Raw genomic sequence first — 20,293 nt, 5'->3', positions numbered from 1 at the left:
TTATTCTGCAGGATTTCTGTTAAGCTCAGAATTAGTTTACTTTTATTGGTGGGCATAATAGTTTCTTTACTAACAATGTAGTTTTTAAAGATTTTATTTATTTATTTGAGAGAGAGGAAGAAAAAGGGAGAGAGCGCGCTCATGAATGAGGTAGTGGGGGAGGAGCCGAGGGAGAGGGAGAAGCAGAACTCCCCGCCCAGGAGGGAGCCCAGTGTAGGGCTGGATCCCTGGACCCTGAGATCCTGGTCTGAGCTGAAGGTAGGTGCTTAACTGACTGGGCCATCCCGGTGCCCCTTTACTAACAATAGTAATGATTTTGGTGATAACCGTTGCTCTTTTGTACAGATAAAAAATAATTCTTAATTTTTAAACCAATCATTTCTTCTTATTAAAAAATTTTGGATGCTTCTTGTTCAAAGAGTCTTTTTACATAATCAACACATTAAACATTGTCGTTGCTCAGAGTATTATGTGGAAATACTAATGAAATAAAATCCTCACTCCAAGTTCAAATCTGTTCTTTGTTAACAGCAATAGAAATTGTATCAAATACTATCCCAGTACTCAGCTTGACTGACTTTTTTTTTTCTTATTTCAGAGAATAAAAGATCATGCCTTCAATTCTCTCATCTGGGTGTAAAGGATTCCCTCAAAGACTTGTTTTCTCCCCAAATGGAGATTTCCTTAATGATGTATACAAGGAACAACTTCAACTGTGCTGAGCCCCTCTTTGAGCAGAATAACTCACTTAACATTAATTTCAACGTCAGCAAGAAAACAGTCTGGCTTATTCATGGGTACAGACCAACGGGCTCTGCTCCTCAATGGCTTCAGAACTTCCTAAGGGTTTTGTTGAATCAAGATGATATAAATGTAATTGTAGTAGACTGGAACCGGGGTGCTACAACTCTCCTTTACAACAGAGCAGTTAAAAACACCAGAAAAGTTGCTGTGAGTTTAAGTAGCTACATTCGGAATCTTTTGGTAAGAATTTTATATAGTCTATATGTTTTATAATATACAGTGTTTTGTGCAATACCACCAAGTAGTAGTAAGATAAATACTTTTTTCCTATACACATTAAGAATTATTGCTTTGAGGGGCGCCCGGGTGGCTCAGTGGGTTAAAGCCTCTGCCTTCGGCTCGGGTCATGATCCCAGGGTCCTGGGATCGAGCCCCGCATCAGGCTCTCTGCTCAGCAGGGAGCCTTCTTCCTTTCCTCTCTCTCTGCCTGCTGCTTTGCCTACTTGTGATCTCTCTCTCTGTCAAATAAATAAGTAAAACCTTAAAAGAATTAATTTCATTTAATACTTATATAAAATATTGTTATAAAGTTTGGTTATCCCAAATGTATAGATAAGTAAATGAGGCAGAGAGATTAAGCAAATGCTTAAAGTCACACAGACGGTTAGAGGTAGATTTGATCTCTGAACTCTTCCAGTCTGATTCCTGTCCATTACATGCAAACTGCTTCTTGGATTGGTGAGCTTGCTTAATTTCAGGGATCCTTGGGAATTCAGCACAACACAACTCAAAGCAGATGTCAAGCCCCAGAATGTTCCAAATCAGAAATCACCCTTCTCTCAAGTGCTCATCACCACCACATCTCTCTCTATAACAGACACTGATCTCCATATGGTTTTACATAGTAAATGTAGATCATTCAAACTGCAGGTGACCTAAAACTGGCCTGAATGTAACTGACTTACCCCAACCCTGCTCCTAAATCTTGGACATTTCTAAAGGGTACAAAGAATTCCCTCCAAGGTCGGCAGAAGAATGCTACTTTTCAAGATGTTTTTCCCCTCACTTTTACCAATTTACACTTGATTTAACTAGAAACACATTGGCCATACCTTAGAAAGGATATCTAAAGAACCTAATGGTTGTATAGTTTATCCCCTTGGTCCACATGGAATCACTACCCTAACATCATGTCAGTATACGTAGAGTTTAAAATAATTAAAAATTTTAAAAAGATTTTATTTATTTATGTGACACAGAGAAACACACTGAGAGAGGGAACACAAGCCAGGGAAGGGAGAGAGGAAGAAGCAGGCTTCCCGCTGAGCAGGGAGCCGGACACTGGGCTCAATCCCAGGACCCTGGGATCATGACCTGAGCTGAAGGCAGGTGCTTAATGACTGAGCCACTTAAATGCCCCTAAAAAAATTAAAATAAAAAAGATTTAAAGACAAAACATCATAACTGAGTTTTTAAGATTAAAAAAAAAAGATTTCATAACTAGGTACAGAATTATATCCATCTACACAAATTAAAGATGGCTGTAAGTGTTAGCATATCAAAGCAATAGTTCTTTTTGTATTTGTTTGTTTAAAGGTTTTATTTATTTATTTGACAGAGAGAGAGATCACAAGTAGGCAGAGGCAGGCAGAGAGAAAGAGGGAAGCACCCACTGAGCCACCCAGGCGCCCATGAAATTAATCCTTAACCAGTACCTGGCATATAGTAACCATTGAATATAATCAGGAACAGTGTAATTTTTACATCCCCCAATTTGGACAAAACCAAACCATCTGTCTGGAGAGACAGTGGAGGTAATTGATTCATCTGTTTTTATAGTCTATAAACTTGATGTCCATCTTTTTCCCTTACAGTAGTTAAGTATACATGGCTTTGGGCAACTCATTATCAAACCATGTTAACCGACATTTAATAGATTTCAGGAATAGTTTGAGGCAATAGGATAAAAATAAATACCTCATAAGACTAATGTGAATATAAATATGAGATTTACAAAACACTTATTCAAGGTAAGTACCCTAAAATGTCTACTACCATTATTACAAAATTCTTTAACTAAATGTATTTTTTTGCATCTACTAGTTTAGATAACAGATAACTAAAGTTTTTAAAAATGTACTTGTATTGCTAAGAGTGTATAGAGAAAGATCAGATCTCTTATGGAAAATGTTGAACAAAGATATAGTTGTTTTCAAATTATAAAATCCCATTCTCCATCTCCCAGAAATGTATTAAACTAGGGAAAAAAAATAACAAATTCTAGAATATTGATGTGCAGGGCATAATTTGTGATTTCTGAAATGAAAATCATAACATTGCATTTTCACTTGCAGGATCATGGGGCATCTCTTCATAATTTTCATTTCATAGGTATGAGCTTAGGGGCTCATATTAGTGGATTTGTTGGAAAGATATTTCAAGGTCAACTTGGAAGAATAACAGGTAAAATATTTTTGATAAAATGTGTTTTAGCATTCTTTAAAGCATCAGAAGTTATTCTGTTTAAAAGTTATCAGTCATAATAATTAATTAGTAGAAATGACACACATTTATTCTTTTTCTGTTTTATATTCAAATGCTAGGCTTTGTTTAATTAGATTCTAAAGTCTTGTTTCTTATTTAGTTCTTAACATTGTTGAAGTACTCCTATAGAAATGGGATGAAGAAAATCGATTTCTGCAACCCAAGTGAATTTTTTTTTTTTTAAGATTTTATTTATCTATTTGACAGACAGATCACAAGTAGGCAGAGAGGCAGGCAGTGAGAGAGAGGAAGGAAAGCAGGCTCCCTGCTGAGCAGAGAGCCCTATGTGGGGCTCTATCCCAGGACCCTGAGATCACAACCAGAGCTGAAGACAGAGGCTTTAACCCACTGAGCCACCCAGGCGCCCCACCCCAACTGAATTTTAAGGACACATTATTGTAACAATCCAGAGGAAAATTTGACCCATTAAATATAAAACTTTGTTCATGTACTAACTAAATATAGAACCATGTACTTAAGCGTAACTGGATGGCTCAGTCATTAAGCATCTGCATTTGGCTCAGGTCGTGATCCCAGGGTCCTGGGATTGAGCCCCGCATCAGGCTACCTGGTCAGCAGAAAGTCTGCTTCTCCCTCTCCCACTTCCCCTGCTTGTTCTCTCTCTCTCTTTGTCTGTCAAATAAATAAATAATACCTTTAAAAAAAAAAAGAACCATGTACTTAATTTTCATAAACTTTGACACATTCCAATTATTTTAAAAATTGTATTTGAAAAGCAGAAGAGAGAATCAGGAGTTGATATCCCAGATTGAGGGAGTCTAGATCCTGAAAGCCCTCATATTTTCGCAACAGAATTCCTCCGTCCAGAAAGCTTAGTAACCAAATAATGCTGACATGGATTTTCATGCTTCCATTTGGGAATGGTGGTGATTTTATTTATTTATTTATTTTTGGTGGTGATTTTAGAATAGAAAGATCATATCCCTCTCCCGTCAATTCAGCTTTTTAACAACTATTGAGATCTGTGTCCATAGAAGATTTATAATGATTTCAAGTGTCAATAAAAGTAATAGAGTTAAATTAAGCAAAGGGGGCAGGGAGAGGTGAATAAATTGCACAGACAGGATGTTTACAAACCTTAAGTATAACCTTACTATACTTATTCTTATCAGTTTTAATATTATCCCCATTATTTAGGTGTGAAAACAGGTTAATGGAATGAATGTAGGGGGAGGGGGTCAAAAAGTTTTGAACAGCTAAGCCAGGAGTTATACAGAATTTTCTAGCATCCAAAGCCCATTCTGTTTCAACCACCGTAGTCATCCTACTTTATGTTAAGATGTATTTACTTGGGGCACCTGGGTGGCTCAGTGGGTTGAAGCCTCCGCCTTCTGCTCGGGTCATGGTCCTAGGGTCCTGGGACCGAGCCCTGCATCAGGCTCTCTACTCAGCAGGGAGCCTGCTTCCCTTCCTCCTCTCTCTCTTCCTGCCTCTCTGCCTACCTGTGATCTCTGCCTGTCAAATAAATAAATAAAATCTTTAAAAGAAAAAAAAAAAGATGTGTTTACTCATACTTTATTCCAGTTTGATTGACTCCATAGGCCAAGCAATCATCAAGGTTTAAAAGTCCAGCAAATGTGCTAGTTCTACATCAGAATTATTCATGAGAAGAGAAATTTCTGCCTCATTCAGTTAAGTGAGCTTAAATAAACCAGGATAGGAGAAGGGCTTGCGATGAGCAACATTATATTTTATTTTTTTAAATATATTTTTTGAGATGATTGTATCTTCCATTGCATAGAAGTTCTCAACTTGCTGAATTTTACCTCCTTCCCACACCCTGACCTTTTTAACACTCGCCAGTAGGTCATGAGCCTAGAATTTCTATTTAAAAGTTCAAATACGGGGCGGCTGGGTGCTCAGTCAGTTAAGGGTCTGCCTTTGGCTCAGGTCATGATCTCAGGGTCTTGGGATCAAGTCCCGTGTGGGGCTCCGTACTCCACAGAGAACCTGCTTCTCTCTTTCCCTCTGCCACTCCCCTTCTTATGTTCTCTCTCTCTCTGTGTGTCAAATAAATAAAATCTTAAAAAAAGATAAATTTCAGATACACCAGAAATAATATCTATAGCCCATGGAACTCTTAATACATTTTTCTTTTCTTGTGTGTATGTGGGAAACTTTTGTGAAAAATGAATTATAAGATAATAGTATGTTTTATGCCACATCCCAAATTGTATTTGGCACTTAAAAATCATATTAGAACTGCAGATAGATCTGGGATGAACTCATAAGGCAGGAGGTTCAAGACAGGACCAGGATATTATTCATTTCCCCTCCCTCTCAGGGCAGTAGTAGTTACTTATTATTAACTATGAAGTTACTAGTGGTTTATCTGTAAGTACTACTTCTTTTTTTCCTTTCTTTTTTTTGTTTTTGGTTTTGTTTTATTTTTGTTTTTTATTTGACAGAGAGACAGTGAGAGAGGGAACACAAGCAGGGGGAGTGGGGGAGGGAGAAGCAGACTTCCTGCTGAGCAGGGAACCCGATGTGGGGTTTCATCCCAGGACCCTGGGACCATGACCTGAGCCGAAGGCAGATGTCTAACGACTGAGCCACCCATGTGCTCCTATCCCTAAGTACTTCTTAAATAAAAGCGCTAAGAAAATAAAACCTACAGTTTTGTTGAGGCATCTCTAAGTGTGGCTTAACATTAGATTGTTGATAAACTGACGATTGGTGAAAAGTAACATTCAGATAACGAAGATATTTGCTATTCATCTAGTTTCATTTATCTTAATATTAGTTTTTGCACAAGTTTAAGTTAAAACTATATAGACATGCTTATAATGTAATAATAATGTAAACATATGATCTAATAAACACTGTAGTAAGAATTGATTCATCGACTGATAGTTTCTTTCTTGAATTCCAGGTCTTGACCCTGCTGGGCCAAAATTTTCTGGAAAATCACCTAAGGACAGATTAGCTTACACTGATGCGAAGTTTGTGGATGTTATCCATTCTGATACCAATGGTAACAATGTAGGATTTATTGCTAAATTATTTGAAAATGAAAAGTTGTAGACATTGGGGAGGATGAGAACGTAAAAGGGCAAAGAGTAGTGGGTAAAGTGACGAGTCATTGTTATAAATTATAAATTATTATATATTATACATTAAAATTATTATAAAATATAAATTATTATCAAATGATTCTATTTCCCACAAGCAATATTTCTTGGAGTTCGTGATGTTAAATGACACTTTTTGCTATCCGCTTACCCTCTTTCCGGTTTCCAGGACTGGTCTTATCATCCTAAAAAATGGAAACTTAATATAAAGTACTTCTTCACCTTGTTCATACTGTTGACAGTTTTAATTGATCAGAGTTTCTCAAGGAAGAATGTAGATGGCCCCGAGGCCCTTCCTCATATGAAATTGATGATACTACTACTTCTTGAGCACTTCCTATACCTTAGGCAGTGTTTTAGATGCTTTCTGTGAATGAATTATGTCATTCTCCTAAGTCCCCATGAGATAAGGAAATATCATCCCCTTTTTATTGCTGTTCGGGAAGCTAGGGTCATGGCCACAAGTGTCAGAGCCAGAATTTGGAATCTTATGATTCCAGAGTCTATGCCTCCCCAGTTTGTTGCTCTGACCAGCTGATGATTTACATGTGCTGTGGCTGTGGGCACGGGCAGGATACGTGGCTACCATGGAGAAGCGAGGAAGCCATGCTAAGGCTGTTCTGATTTCCCTGTTTACTCAGGTTTCTTTTCTCTTTGGTTCGGGTCATTTATTTGCTCCCATAGTCCTCTGAATTGTCCTTGTGGTGATTCATACCAATTCCTTTGTGAGAGATACAGATGCCATAAATGCCACAGAGCACAAATTTTCAGCTTCTATGGCTACATGCCAGGGGACTGAGCCTCTCTCTCTCTCCCTATCATTCTGTTCCTTCTTTGGAATCCAAGTTCACTTATTTATCCCACACACAGTGCACCTGTTGCCCAGTTCTCTGCAGTTCTCTGAGCTCTTGTTTCTGAAATCCCAACTTCAGCTTTGCCTGTAGCCTTTGAATTAGCTCTTCATACTTTTTATTATTTTTCTTTTTTTTTTAAGATTTTATGTATTTATTTGGCAGACAAAAGATCACAAGTAGGCAGAGAGGCAGGCAGAGAGAGAGGAGGAAGCAGGCTCCCTGCCAAGCAGAGAGCCCGATTCGGGGCTCGATCCCAGGACTCTGGGATCACAGCCCAATCCGAAGGCAGAGGCTTTAACCCACTGAGCCACCCAGGTGCCCCAAAGATCTTATTTATTTGTCTAAAAGACAGAGATCACAAGTATATGTTAAAAACACTACGTGGCCTTCCAAAATTATGAATTGGATAATTTGAACTAACATCCTTGCTGGGATATCAGGAAAAAATTATAGTCCAACATTCAGAAGATAGAAATATTCCAGGGAAGTAAACTGGTAATTTGGAGTCACTTTTCTAATGGCAGGTTTCCTGTTGCTTAGAGTATGGGAAGTATTTTTGAGACCCTTACATGAGGCTTGTAAAATGTCTTTTCTTTTTTTTAAAGATTTTATTTATTTATTTGACAGACAGAGATCACAAGTAGGCAGAGAGACAGGCAGAGAGAGAGAGGAGGAAGCAGGCTCCCCACGGAGCAGAGAGCCCGATGTGGGACTCAATCCCACGACCCTGGGACCATGACCTGAGCCTAAGGTAGAGGCTTTAACCCACTGAGCCACCCAGGTGCTCCGAGGCTTGTAAAATATCTTATTTTTACCTTCTTTCCCTGAAATGGAGGAATATAGAATGCTTAAACTTTATATATCCACCCTCCAATTTAATATATTCTTGGGGAGAAAAAATAGAACAAAAATAGAAGGCACAGTGAATAGTAATAATTTTGTAAAGGTCATCTGGATAGCTCAGTAGGTTAAGCATCTGCCCTTTGCTCTGGTGTTGGGGTCCTGGGATCAAGCCTGGCACCTGGCTCCCTGCTTTTCCCTGTCCCTCTGCCCTTCCCCTTCCCCACCTCATGCTCCTGCTCCCTCTCTCGCTCTCAAATAAAGAAATACAACCTTAAAAACAAATAAAGGGACACTTGCGTGGCTCAGTCAGTTAGGTGTCTGCCTCTGGCTCAGGTCATGATCCCAGGGTCCTGGCATCAAGTCCCACTCGGGCACCTTGCTCATTGTGGAGCCTGCTTCTTCCTCTGTCTGCCGCTCCCCCTGCTTGTGCGCTCCCTCACTCTCTCTGAAAAATAAATAAAATCCATCCATATATATATATATATACACATATATATATGAAAAAATAAAATAAAACAGAAAAAGTTTTACAGATACTACAGATATGAAATTGATCATATTATGATGTAATGAGCAACATTATGCAAATAAATATGAAAATGTGTGATTATATGTTATGGTATAAAATAGAAAAATTTTTATGAAAAAGCAAAAGCATTTACCAAACTGAGAAATTAGGAAAGAAAATTTGAATAGTTCTATAAATATTAATGAAATAAAACTTGTAATTTAAAGACTTCCAACAAAGTAAATTCTAGGCAAATTATTCATCTCTACCAAACAATTAAGGGAAAAGAAAGACCACTTTCACACAAATGATCTCAAAGAATAATAAAGAATTGGAAACTGTTTATAACTTTTTTTAAAAGTCATAAAAATGTCAAAATTCGAGATAGACATTACAGAAAAAATTCATAGACATTCTTTATTATAACCATGGATACAAAAATTCTATGTCAACATCATATTAGTAAACCAATTTTGCAACATATAAAAATGGATAATGAATCACACCCAATTTGGATTATTATAAAAAAGCAAGTTTATAATAAAAGGGTTACACAAAAGCTACATGAAATATGAGTCAATTTATATACAGTTCCAAAATGGGCAAATCTAAACTGTGATGTTTTGGGAGGCATCCTTGGAAGGTAAAGAATAGCAAAATAATTATTTTATTAAAAGATGTTATTAATTAGGTAATTAGGTAAGAGCTAGGGATTTGTAGGTGCTATTTCTTGACAGGGGTGTGATAGTTATAAATAGTGGCTCTTTGCTTTATAATAATCTATAGATTTATGTTCTTGTTTGAGTGCCTGTATAGTAAATTATAATAAAAAGAAGATTTAAAAAGCCATAGCTACTCTCCTTACCCTCCTTGAATCCAAGGGAATGAATGACCTACACACACCAAACTTCTCTGCCCCTTCCTTCTGGTAAAGGGGAAAAACAAGCCTGAATGAATCAAGGGCTGCTTGTACGTTAATATAAATATGTCTTTTGCTTCTCCCTGATTCCCGAGGAGTCTTCTTGGTTGATTCTACTTCAGTGGAGGATTGGAGAAAATGATGTCTCCAACCTGGAACTCCTAGTCTTGGAACTCCATGTTGAATTCAGAATAGGGAAATTGTAACGGTCTCCAAAATTTAAAAAAAAATAAATAATAATAATTTTTTTTTGGTCATATTTAAGAGAATGCAAGCAGATGATGGAATGTAAAGAGGGATTGGCTAGCCTACCCTCCGCAGGTCATAGTCAAATCACTCTCATACTTCCCTGGATTCTAAGGAGTTTTGACGAGGTTATCTGAATTGTACTTTGCCTTTCCTTACACAATGACTCCCCTCCCCTGTAACACACAGGCCCAGTGTCCTCAGGCTCTGGAACCTCACCAGCAGCTATCTTATTCTGTTAGGTACTATCACTAAATCCTGTCCTGCATCTTAATCCTACTGTCAGACCCAAGTGTTTGTCTCTGCTATTTTAATCTATTGTGGATCACTTTCAAGAGTTAATCCTTTAGGAAATTTCTTGTGCCTTAAGCCAAAACGTCAGGAGTCAGGACTTCCCGGCAAGATTTTCAGATCTTATCACGTTCCCCAAGTATTCTGAGCTTGCTACCCTGTCTCATTCCCATGACTTCCCTGGGTTTTAACCCCCATATTGGTAATAGTGGATCCAGCCTTCGCACCTTACCCAATGCCCGGAGGATCCACAGATACACGGACGCCCTTAAGACATAGCTGCACATTTATGTCTCTCTGACCCACTTTGTTCGAGCTGAAGCAGCTTATGTAGTTTTTTCTAGTTAGTGAATCTAGTACCAAGTCTTAGGCCTTTTCCAGAGGGTAAGCAAATGATCCCACTTGCCTAAAAGGTCCTATATGACTTGATGTCCTCCAGTGCTCCCTCTTACACCAAATGCTCTGGCTAACCTGGCTTCTTTGAGTACTTTACGGAGGCTCATATAATTTCCTGCTTGTCTCACTGTCTCACTCACATCCTCCATGTCACTGTGTGACTCGACTGCCTTAGCAGGAGATTCCCTAACCAAACTACTTAAAAGTGCAACCATCGTACACCCTGACCAGGCACTTAGGGTCCTCTTTGGCCCCTTGTGTCTTCTCTTCAGCACTTACACTCTGACATACTGTAGCTGTACTTGTTTTTTATGTCTTTCTCCACCAAGATGTAATTTCTACTACAGAAAGAAGTTTTTCTCTGTTTTACTTTCTTTCTTATATATGTGTGGCTCATGGAACTGCAATGGACCCATAGTAAATTGGTGACTGGTAAATATGTTAAATTAATGACATACAATTTTCATGAGGAATTAACGTGAGGCATTAATACCAGAAAAATGCATCTTTTTTAAAAAAATGGCCTCTATTTTATTTTCAATTCAAATTTTAGGAGTCACTTTCAGTGGAATTTATAGGAGATTTTATTGTGTAAAAGTGTTGTTGGCCTGATTATATTCACTTTGTGATTTCTGAGTGTTTTTCTTTCTAGGTTTAGGCATTAAAGAGCCTGTGGGACATATAGATTTTTATCCAAATGGAGGAAAAACACAACCTGGCTGTCCTACATCCATTTTATCAGGTATACCAATGAATGAATTACATTATCATTTGAATGAATTACGTATGATTCAAATGATGAAAGAAAATCAAATTTACTTTTTTCCTTTTTAACCTGTGGGGAAGATTTTGATCACCCTTGCTCATGATTCGGGGGAGTAATTGGCAAAAAATGGTTGAATTGGATTTTTCTCAGTTCATAAAGTTTAGCAGTCGGTATCCCATCTGGTCATGGTGGGATTCATTGCATTAACTTCAACAGCTTTATTTCATGATTTTAAACATTCGAAGTAGTAAGTTGGTGAAGGAGACAACGATGGCCTGGGTGTCATGTAACATGAGTTTGGTATCAGGATTTTTTTTTTTTAATAAAGATGTTTTGTTTTGTTTTGTTTGACAGACAGAGATCTCAAGCAGGCAGAGAGGCAGACAGAGAGAGAGAGGAGGAGGCAGGCTCCCTGCTGAGCAGAGAGCCCGATGCGGGGCTGGATCCCAGGACCCTGGGATCATGACCTGAGCCGAAGGCAGAGGCTTTAACCCACTGAGCCACCCAGGCGCCCCTGGTATCAGGATTTAATCTTTACCATCATTCCGATACCATACTAGCACAGATTCATAGTCTCTTGCACACGGTTCTTTTTTTTTTTTTAATTTTTTATTTTTTATAAACATATATTTTTATCCCCAGGGGTACAGGTCTGTGAATTTCCAGGTTCACACACTTCACAGCACTCACCATAGCACATACCCTCCCCAATGTCCATAACCCCAATCTCCTCTTCCAACCCCTCTCCTCCCAGCAACCCTCAGTTTGTTTTGTGAGATTAAGAGTTACTTACGGTTTGTCTTTTTTTGTTTTTTTTTTTTTTGTTTGTTTTTTAAGATTTATTTATTTGACAGAGAGAGAGAGATTACAAGTAGGCAGAGGGGCAAGCAGAGAGAGGGGAGGGGGCAGGCCCCCTGCGGAGCAGAGAGCCCGATGCGGGGCTGGATCCCAGGACTCTGAGATCGTGATCTGAGTTGAAGGCAGCGGCTTAACCCACTGAGCCACACAGGCGCCCTGTTGTACTCAGTTCTTAAATAAGAAGCTGAGCAGCTGCTCCAGGTGTGGAATTTGGCTCACTTCAGTCATAGGAAGCAATGTTTTGATGTCTACAATGACAATTTGTCAAGTAACACACAGCGAAAGGCCACTGCGGCTAGAGAAGTTTGGTCAAATGTTGTAAGGATGTGAGGCGTTGGAGAAAGAAATAGGCATGATAAAGCTTTAATGTTACCTGGTTTCCTAGTTCTCTCTGACACTGAGTAGAAATGTTAGTAGTGTGAGGTTAGAAGGGAAAGATGTGCACAGAGTTACTAACTATGGCAGCACCGTGTTTATGGAGTTTGTCAAATTATTGAAATTGAACATTTTTTTCCTGTGGTAATTAGTACTTCAGAAAAATTTCTTATAAATCTCATGTAAAAGCTTACTAAATTTATATTTTCAGTGTCACTACTTATTTAATCGCTTGAGATAAAACTGTACATTGTAGTCAACACTTTTAATACTCACAAATATGTAGTATTGAGTAGAACGTAACCTTTAATTTTTCTCTAGTTTACTTGAACTTGGTTTAATACATCTGTCCTTCCTCTGCTTGATTTTTAACACTTAAGGAGTTCAGTATATTAAATGCGACCACCAGAGAGCAGTTTACTTGTTCATGGCCTCTTTGGAAACAAAGTGCAATTTTGTTTCATTTCCTTGTCTTTCGTATGAAGATTTCAAAGATGGTTTATGTGTGGACTGTGACTACAACAAGGGCAAATCGTGTCCTAGATTAGGTAAGCAAGACTTATAATTACTCTAAGTTTCAATGGAAAATGAATCACATAATTGTTAGTAGTTTTGCCTGAAGCTTCCATATTTACTTGTGAACATGTTAGCATTTTATGGAAAAATTACCTGTGGAACAACCAGAGAAAACAGTTTATTTCCTACTAAATATTTTTAAGGTGTTTAGTGAAGAGAATTTAATCAACGGCTCAGGGGAATTTAAGCAACTGTGCTCAATGTAGTATGTAAATTTGGTGGTCCATAATGATCCTTGCTCTTGCTTTGTAAAGGAATCTCACTATCATTCACCTGTATTTCCACTGAAGAAAGAGACTGCATTTTTTTTTTTTTCTTGAGACTTGTGCATTTTTTAGTGGCACTGAGGGTTTTTATTTTTATGGTAAGTCTTAGGAGCAAGTGGAGAGGTGTAAACCATAGTTAGCTTTTCATTTGCTATTAGCAAGTAGGCATGAATCATATATGGTTCACACCTTCCAAATCGATAAATCTTGGCAAGAGTGGTTACGTATTGCAACTTTCGGTAACGACAGCCTGGCGGTGGGAAATTATAGCGGAAAAAAGAATCCACATAAAAATAGAACGGTAGAGCTGAAAGAGTCTCAGAAGCTGTTTTTTGCTCAGGATTTTCTGAAGAGATCACCAGACCCCACGCTTGTCATGAACATGGAACATCTTATCAGTGTCGTGATCAGGATCTGCTAGAAATGTTTCCAAAGCCAAAGGGGCTCAATGAAATGGGAAGCAATAACAGTGGCTGAATTAAACAGCTTTCTGCAGTTTTCTTGGGCTGGAGATTTATACTAAGGCACATAGAGAATTGCTAAGAGAGGCAGGCAATCTGCAGGCTTTGCCAGACCTATTTTCTCATAGACCCCTTCTGTCCAGAAGACGTCTTGTAGGATTCCTTTTTTTTCTCCAGACCTCATGTTGGGGATTGCTTTTCTGGTCTCATTGCTTTTCCATAAAAGTGAAAAAACTGTGACCCAGTGGGAACAGAAGGATTATGTAAGGACACAAGTGATAAATAGAGTTAGACTCCTTAATTCTCAATTCAGTGTTCTTTCTATTACATTCAGATTTCAAGTTCGGTGGTAGCGATGTGGGAACAGACAAGTACATAAAGTAGGAAGCATTTTAAATATATGTGTTTGTGTGATAATATTTCAAATGTACTAATAACATAGGTATCTGGAATATAGTGTATATAGATGTTATCTATACAACACACTTACTTATGCTACACATGCATCATACATCTATGAATGTGTATACGTAGGAGAACTGGGAATTGTACTCATGGAACTAAATTTTGTGGTTTCTTTTTTTTTAATATAATTTTTTATTTTTTATAAACATATATTTTTATCCCCAGGGGTACAGGTCTGTGAATCACCAGGTTTACACACTTCACAGCACTCACCAAAACACATACCCTCCCCAATGTCCATAATACCACCCCCTTCTCCCAAACCCCCTCCCCCCAACAACCCTCAGTTTGTTTTGTGAGATTAAGAGTCACTTATGGTTTGTCTCCCTCCCAATCCCATCTTCTTTCATTTATTCTTCTCCTACCCACTTAAGCCCCCATGTTGCATCACCACTTCCTCATATCAGGGAGATCATATGATAGTTGTCTTTCTCCGCTTGACTTATTTCGCTAAGCATGATACGCTCTAGTTCCATCCATGTTGTCGCAAATGGCAAGATTTCATTTCTTTTGATGGCTGCATAGTATTCCATTGTGTATATATACCACATCTTCTTGATCCATTCATCTGTTGATGGACATCTAGGTTCTTTCCATAGTTTGGCTATTGTGGACATTGCTGCTATAAACATTCGAGTACACGTGCCCCTTTGGATCACTACGTTTGTATCTTTAGGGTAAATGCCCAATAGTGCAATTGCTGGGTCATAGGGCAGTTCTATTTTCAACATTTTGAGGAACCTCCATGCTGTTTTCCAGAGAGGTTGCACCAGCTTGCATTCCCACCAACAGTGTAGGAGGGTTCCCCTTTCTCCGCATCCTCGCCAGCATCTGTCATTTCCTGACTTGTTGATTTTAGCCATTCTGACTGGTGTGAGGTGATATCGCATTGTGGTTTTGATTTGTATTTCCCTGATGCCGAGTGATATGGAGCACTTCTTCATGTGTCTGTTGGCCATCTGGATGTCTTCTTTGCAGAAATGTCTACTCATGTCCTCTGCCCATTTCTTGATTGGATTATTTGTTCTTTGGGTGTTGAGTTTGCTAAGTTCTTTATAGATTCTGGACACTAGTCCTTTATCTGATATGTCGTTTGCAAATATCTTCTCCCATTCTGTCAGTTGTCTTTTGATTTTGTTAACTGTTTCCTTTGCTGTGCAAAAGCTTTTGATCTTGATGAAATCCCAATAGTTCATTTTTGCCCTTGCTTCCCTTGCCTTTGGCGTTGTTCCTACGAAGATGTTGCTGCGGCTGAGGTCGAAGAGGTTGCTGCCTGTGTTCTCCTCAAGGATTTTGATGGATTCCTTTCGCACATTGAGGTCCTTCATCCATTTTGAGTCTATTTTCGTGTGTGGTGTAAGGAAATGGTCCAATTTCATTTTTCTGCATGTGGCTGTCCAATTTTCCCAGCACCATTTATTGAAGAGGCTGTCTTTTTTCCATTGGACATTCTTTCCTGCTTTGTCGAAGATTAGTTGACCATAGAGTTGAGAGTCTATTTCTGGGCACTCTATTCTGCTCCAATGATCTATGAGTCTGTTTTTGTGCCAGTACCATGCTGTCTTGATGATGACAGCTTTGTAATAGAGCTTGAAGTCCGGGATTGTGATGCCACCAACGTTGGCTTTCTTTTTCAATATCCCTTTAGCTATTCGAGGTCTTTTCTGGTTCCATATAAATTTTAGAATTATTTGTTCCATTTCTTTGAAAAAGATGGATGGTACTTTGATAGGAATTGCATTAAATGTGTAGATTGCTTTAGGTAGCATAGACATTTTCACAATATTTATTCTTCCAATCCAGGAGCATGGAACATTTTTCCATTTCTTTGTGTCTTCCTCAATTTCTTTCATGAGTACTTTATAGTTTTCTGAGTATAGATTCTGTGTCTCTTTGGTTAGGTTTATTCCTAGGTATCTTATGGTTTTGGATGCAATTGTAAATGGGATTGACTCCTTAATATCTCTTTCTTCTGTCTTGCTGTTGGTGTAGAGAAATGCAACTGATTTCTGTGCATTGATTTTATATCCTGACACTTTACTGAATTCCTGTATAAGTTCTAGCAGTTTTGGAGTGGAGTCTTTTGGGTTTTCCACATATGGTATCATATCATCTGCGAAGAGTGATAATTTGACTTCTTCTTTGCCGATTTGGATGCCTTTAATTTCCTTTTGTTGTCTGATTGCTGAGGCTAGGACCTCTAGTACTATGTTGAATAGCAGTGGTGATAATGGACATCCCTGCCGTGTTCCTGACCTTAGTGGAAAAGCTTTCAGTTTTTCTCCATTGAGAATGATATTTGCGGTGGGTTTTTCATAGATGGCTTTGATGATATTGAGGTATGTGCCCTCTATCCCTACACTTTGAAGAGTTTTGATCAGGAAGGGATGCTGTACTTTGTCAAATGCTTTTTCAGCATCTATTGAGAGTATCATATGGTTCTTGTTCTTTCTTTTATTGATGTGTTGTATCACATTGACTGATTTGCGGATGTTGAACCAACCTTGCAGCCCTGGAATAAATCCCACTTGGTCGTGGTGAATAATCTTTTTAATGTACTGTTGAATCCTATTGGCTAGTATTTTGTTGAGTATTTTCGCATCTGTGTTCATCAAGGATATTGGTCTATAGCTCTCTTTTTTGGTGGGATCCTTGTCTGGTTTGGGGATCAAGGTGATGCTGGCCTCATAAAATGAGTTTGGAAGTTTTCCTTCCATTTCTATTTTTTGGAACAGTTTTAGGAGAATAGGAATTAGTTCTTCTTTAAATGTTTGGTAGAATTCCCCCGGGAAGCCGTCTGGCCCTGGGCTTTTGTTTGTTTGGAGATTTTTAATGACTGTTTCAATCTCCTTACTGGTTATGGGTCTGTTCAGGCTTTCTATTTCTTCCTGGTTCAGTTGTGGTAGTTTATTGTGTTTGTTTTATCTAATCATTTTATTCTGCTGAATTTACTAAAAGGAGGTACATGTAAAATTCTGAATTTATGAAAAATAGTAAAAAATAGTAAAAACTGTTACAAATGGATTGTAGCCGTATGGAGTCCGCACAGCTCTGATAAGCTAAGGGAGGGCATTTGTTTGTGAATCTTGAATTTGATTTATAATGTAATTAAAATGAATAGACTATAAAATTATTTGGAAAGTGGTTTTAAGTTATAAAAATCATAAATTATTATTATAATTATTATTATAACACATTGATTCTTTAGTTGCTTTAGTGATTTGAAAGCTTTGTGTGCTGTTTGATGGAAATCTGGTTTCTAATGTTTCTCAAATCTTAGGTTATCAAGCCGAGCTATGGAAAGATGCCTTAAAAACAAGAAGAGAGACCATTGTGTTTTTGGATACTAGTGGCAAGAGTCCATTCTGTTGTAAGTTAATATTTTCAACAAGTGAATAAATGATTGCTTTTATATACTAATTTATATTTCCTCCAAAATGTTCTTCCAACCCACTTAAATTCCATCATGTAATTTCAAGGAACTCTGAAATTTATTAGAGTCCAATTCAAATAAGGACTTGATTTTTTAGTTTGTTTAATTGTTCATCTCTTGAAGGGTATCAGGGATATTTTTAGTTTTTGGCTGCTACGAATAAAGCTCCTATGAATATTTATATATAGTTTTTTATGTGAATTTACATTTTTATTTCTCCTTTATGAAGGCCTAGAAATGCAACTGCTGGGTCAGAAGCTAATTAGCCTTATAAGAATGACAAAGTGTGGGGCACCTGGGTGGTTCAATGGGTTAAAGCCTCTGCCTTCAGCTCAGGTCATGATCCCAGGGTCCTGGGATCGAGTCCCGCATCAGGCTCTCTGCTCAGCACGGGGCCTGCTTCCTCCTCTCTCTCTGCATGCCTCTCTGCCTACTTATGATCTCTGTCTGTCAAATAAATAAATAAGTTATCTGCTCCCAAAATACATTGATGAGACAGGCATAGGATACTAGACATTCCTGTTCAAAAGGGGGGAAAAAATGAAAGGAAATGGAGGCAATAGTCTGAAGCAATTTTAAAGTCCAATGAGGCAAATCCCATTTGGTTTCAAGGGTTGGGAATAATTCCCTGTGATTTATTTCCCCTGGGATCGGCTCTGTGGGCTCATGACTCCATGTTTTAGCTTCTTAGAGTCATCTTTTTTCTTCTTTCTTTCTTCTTTTTTATTTTACTTTATTTTATTTATTTATTTATTTATTTATTTATTTATTTATTTTGTATCAATGGTAACTTATGCTTACAGCTGAATAGTTTTAACAGTCTGTTCCTTGCCTGAAAAATTTTGGAGGTCCAACAGCATTCTTTCATTTTGTACCCTGTCTCCTTCAGTCTAAGCTGGCATGGTTTATGCTACTACAACATTGTCAGAAACCTTGTAGATGTCCATATATATCAGAGATTCATTCTGTTAAAAGAGAGGTACTTCCAAATATCTTTTGTAGATAATCCTATCTCTATTTTGGCTTTCTGCTGAGATGGTTGAGGGAATCTAAGAACCAAATACTTAATCTTTCCAAAGAGCCTTTTGTGTTACTGACTACTGACTTTTTGATCATTCTAAGCCAAACGGTTGTCTAGCCATACTCTTGGATTTTTCTCTAGAGCGTGGTTTCCTGATGATGAATCTTAGTGTCAGTATCTTTCCCAAACCTGATAAGATAAGGATTTTTCAAATCATTCTGTCCACATTGGTTTTCGTGTGACACTTTTATCTCAATTTACATTTTTCCTCTCCCAGTTTCACCGTAAACACCAATAAGAAACAAGGCCAGATTTATTTACAACTTTTGCTTTCCATATAATTTCAAACATAATTTTGTTAGGCTTTCTGTGACTATTTCGCAAGTATTCTTTTTTCTACCAGTTTCCAGTAACTTGTCCCTTCCTTCTGAGGCCTCACCAGCAGGGGTGTTACCATCTGCATTTCCACTAACAATGTGTTCAAGGTAATCTAGCTATTTTTTTTTTTTTTATCATGCTTCTCAAAGTTCTTTAAGCTTCTGTTCATTGCTGATTTTAAAAAGCCTCTTTCTTATTTTAGGTATTTGTTACAAGAGCTTCCCATTCTTCACATTAAAATATGGATTCATTTTCTGTCACTAACATAACAAATTACCACAAATTTACTGGCTTAAAAAAGCACAAATCTATTATCTTTCTAGTCCTGTTGAGGTCAGAAGACTGACACAGGTGTCACTGCAAAAATTGGGGTGGCAGCAGGACTGCATTTCAGGAGGCTTCAGGGGACAACCTGTTTCCTTGAGTTTTTGCACTTCCGGTGGCTGGCTGCGTTCCTTGGTTCATGGCCTCTTCTTCCCCAGTGGTGGCTTGAGTCTTCCCTCATACCCACTGCATCTCTTCAACCCTTTTTGCTTCACATCTCTCTTTAGGATTCTCTTCTGTCTTCCTCTTCTGCTTTTAAGACGTTGTGATTACAGGCTGTGATTGTGATTTTGATTGTGATTTTACAGGCTGTGATTGTGATTTTAAGGCGTTGTGACTACACTGCTCCCACTTGGATAAATCAGATAATCTTCCCATTTCAAGGGCAGCTGATTAGCAATTTTAATTCTATTTGAGATCTTGATTATGCTTTGCCATTTAAGGTAACATATTCGCAGGTTCTAGAGATTAGGACGTGGATCTATTTGGAGAGGTCTACCACCATGACAATAAGCGCATAGGATTTTTCATAGTTTCCCGATATCAACATTTTCTGTGAAGTGTGAGAACTTGACTTGCATTTTGGTTTCTTTACATTCTCCACTTTAAAAACTCATTGTCTTGAGTAGCAGATTGTGTGATAATTTTGGTCTCAATCATCAAGTATATAAAATGCACAAGGAAAAGGGTAATCTATTGTATGTGTGCAGCTGTCTTCCCTTTCCCATTTTTACCTCTTTGTTTTTGATGCATTAAGATGACTTCAATTCGTTTCTGTTTGAAGAAATCCCTTACAATATTTAAGGGATTGAGTCTGCTAATAAGAAATTCCTTAAGTGTTTCTTTGTCTTAGTGTGCCTTTATTCCTCCTTTATTCTCAAAGGATAGTTTTGCTGGATATGAGGTTCAGAGCTGAGCTCTTTCTTTTAACCT

At 38.0% G+C, this 20,293-nt stretch overlaps 1 protein-coding gene across 1 annotated transcript in view; it reads left to right on the top strand.

The window, feature by feature from the left end:
• The first annotated feature begins 672 nt into the window (after positions 1-672).
• LIPI (lipase I) overlaps positions 673-20,293 on the top strand; it is a 39,245-nt gene continuing 19,624 nt past the window's right edge. The window contains exons 1-6 of the mRNA XM_059388377.1: positions 673-984; positions 3,099-3,207; positions 6,182-6,283; positions 11,090-11,179; positions 12,922-12,984; positions 17,485-17,574. Of these exons, the coding sequence (XP_059244360.1) occupies positions 673-984; positions 3,099-3,207; positions 6,182-6,283; positions 11,090-11,179; positions 12,922-12,984; positions 17,485-17,574 (766 nt within the window). The remainder of the gene's footprint in view (positions 985-3,098; positions 3,208-6,181; positions 6,284-11,089; positions 11,180-12,921; positions 12,985-17,484; positions 17,575-20,293) is intronic.

This window comes from Mustela nigripes, chromosome 2, assembly GCF_022355385.1.
Source record: "Mustela nigripes isolate SB6536 chromosome 2, MUSNIG.SB6536, whole genome shotgun sequence".
Lineage (NCBI taxonomy): Eukaryota > Metazoa > Chordata > Mammalia > Carnivora > Mustelidae > Mustela > Mustela nigripes.
Note: the sequence above shows the minus strand (reverse complement) of the source record. Positions and strands in the feature narration are given on the sequence as shown.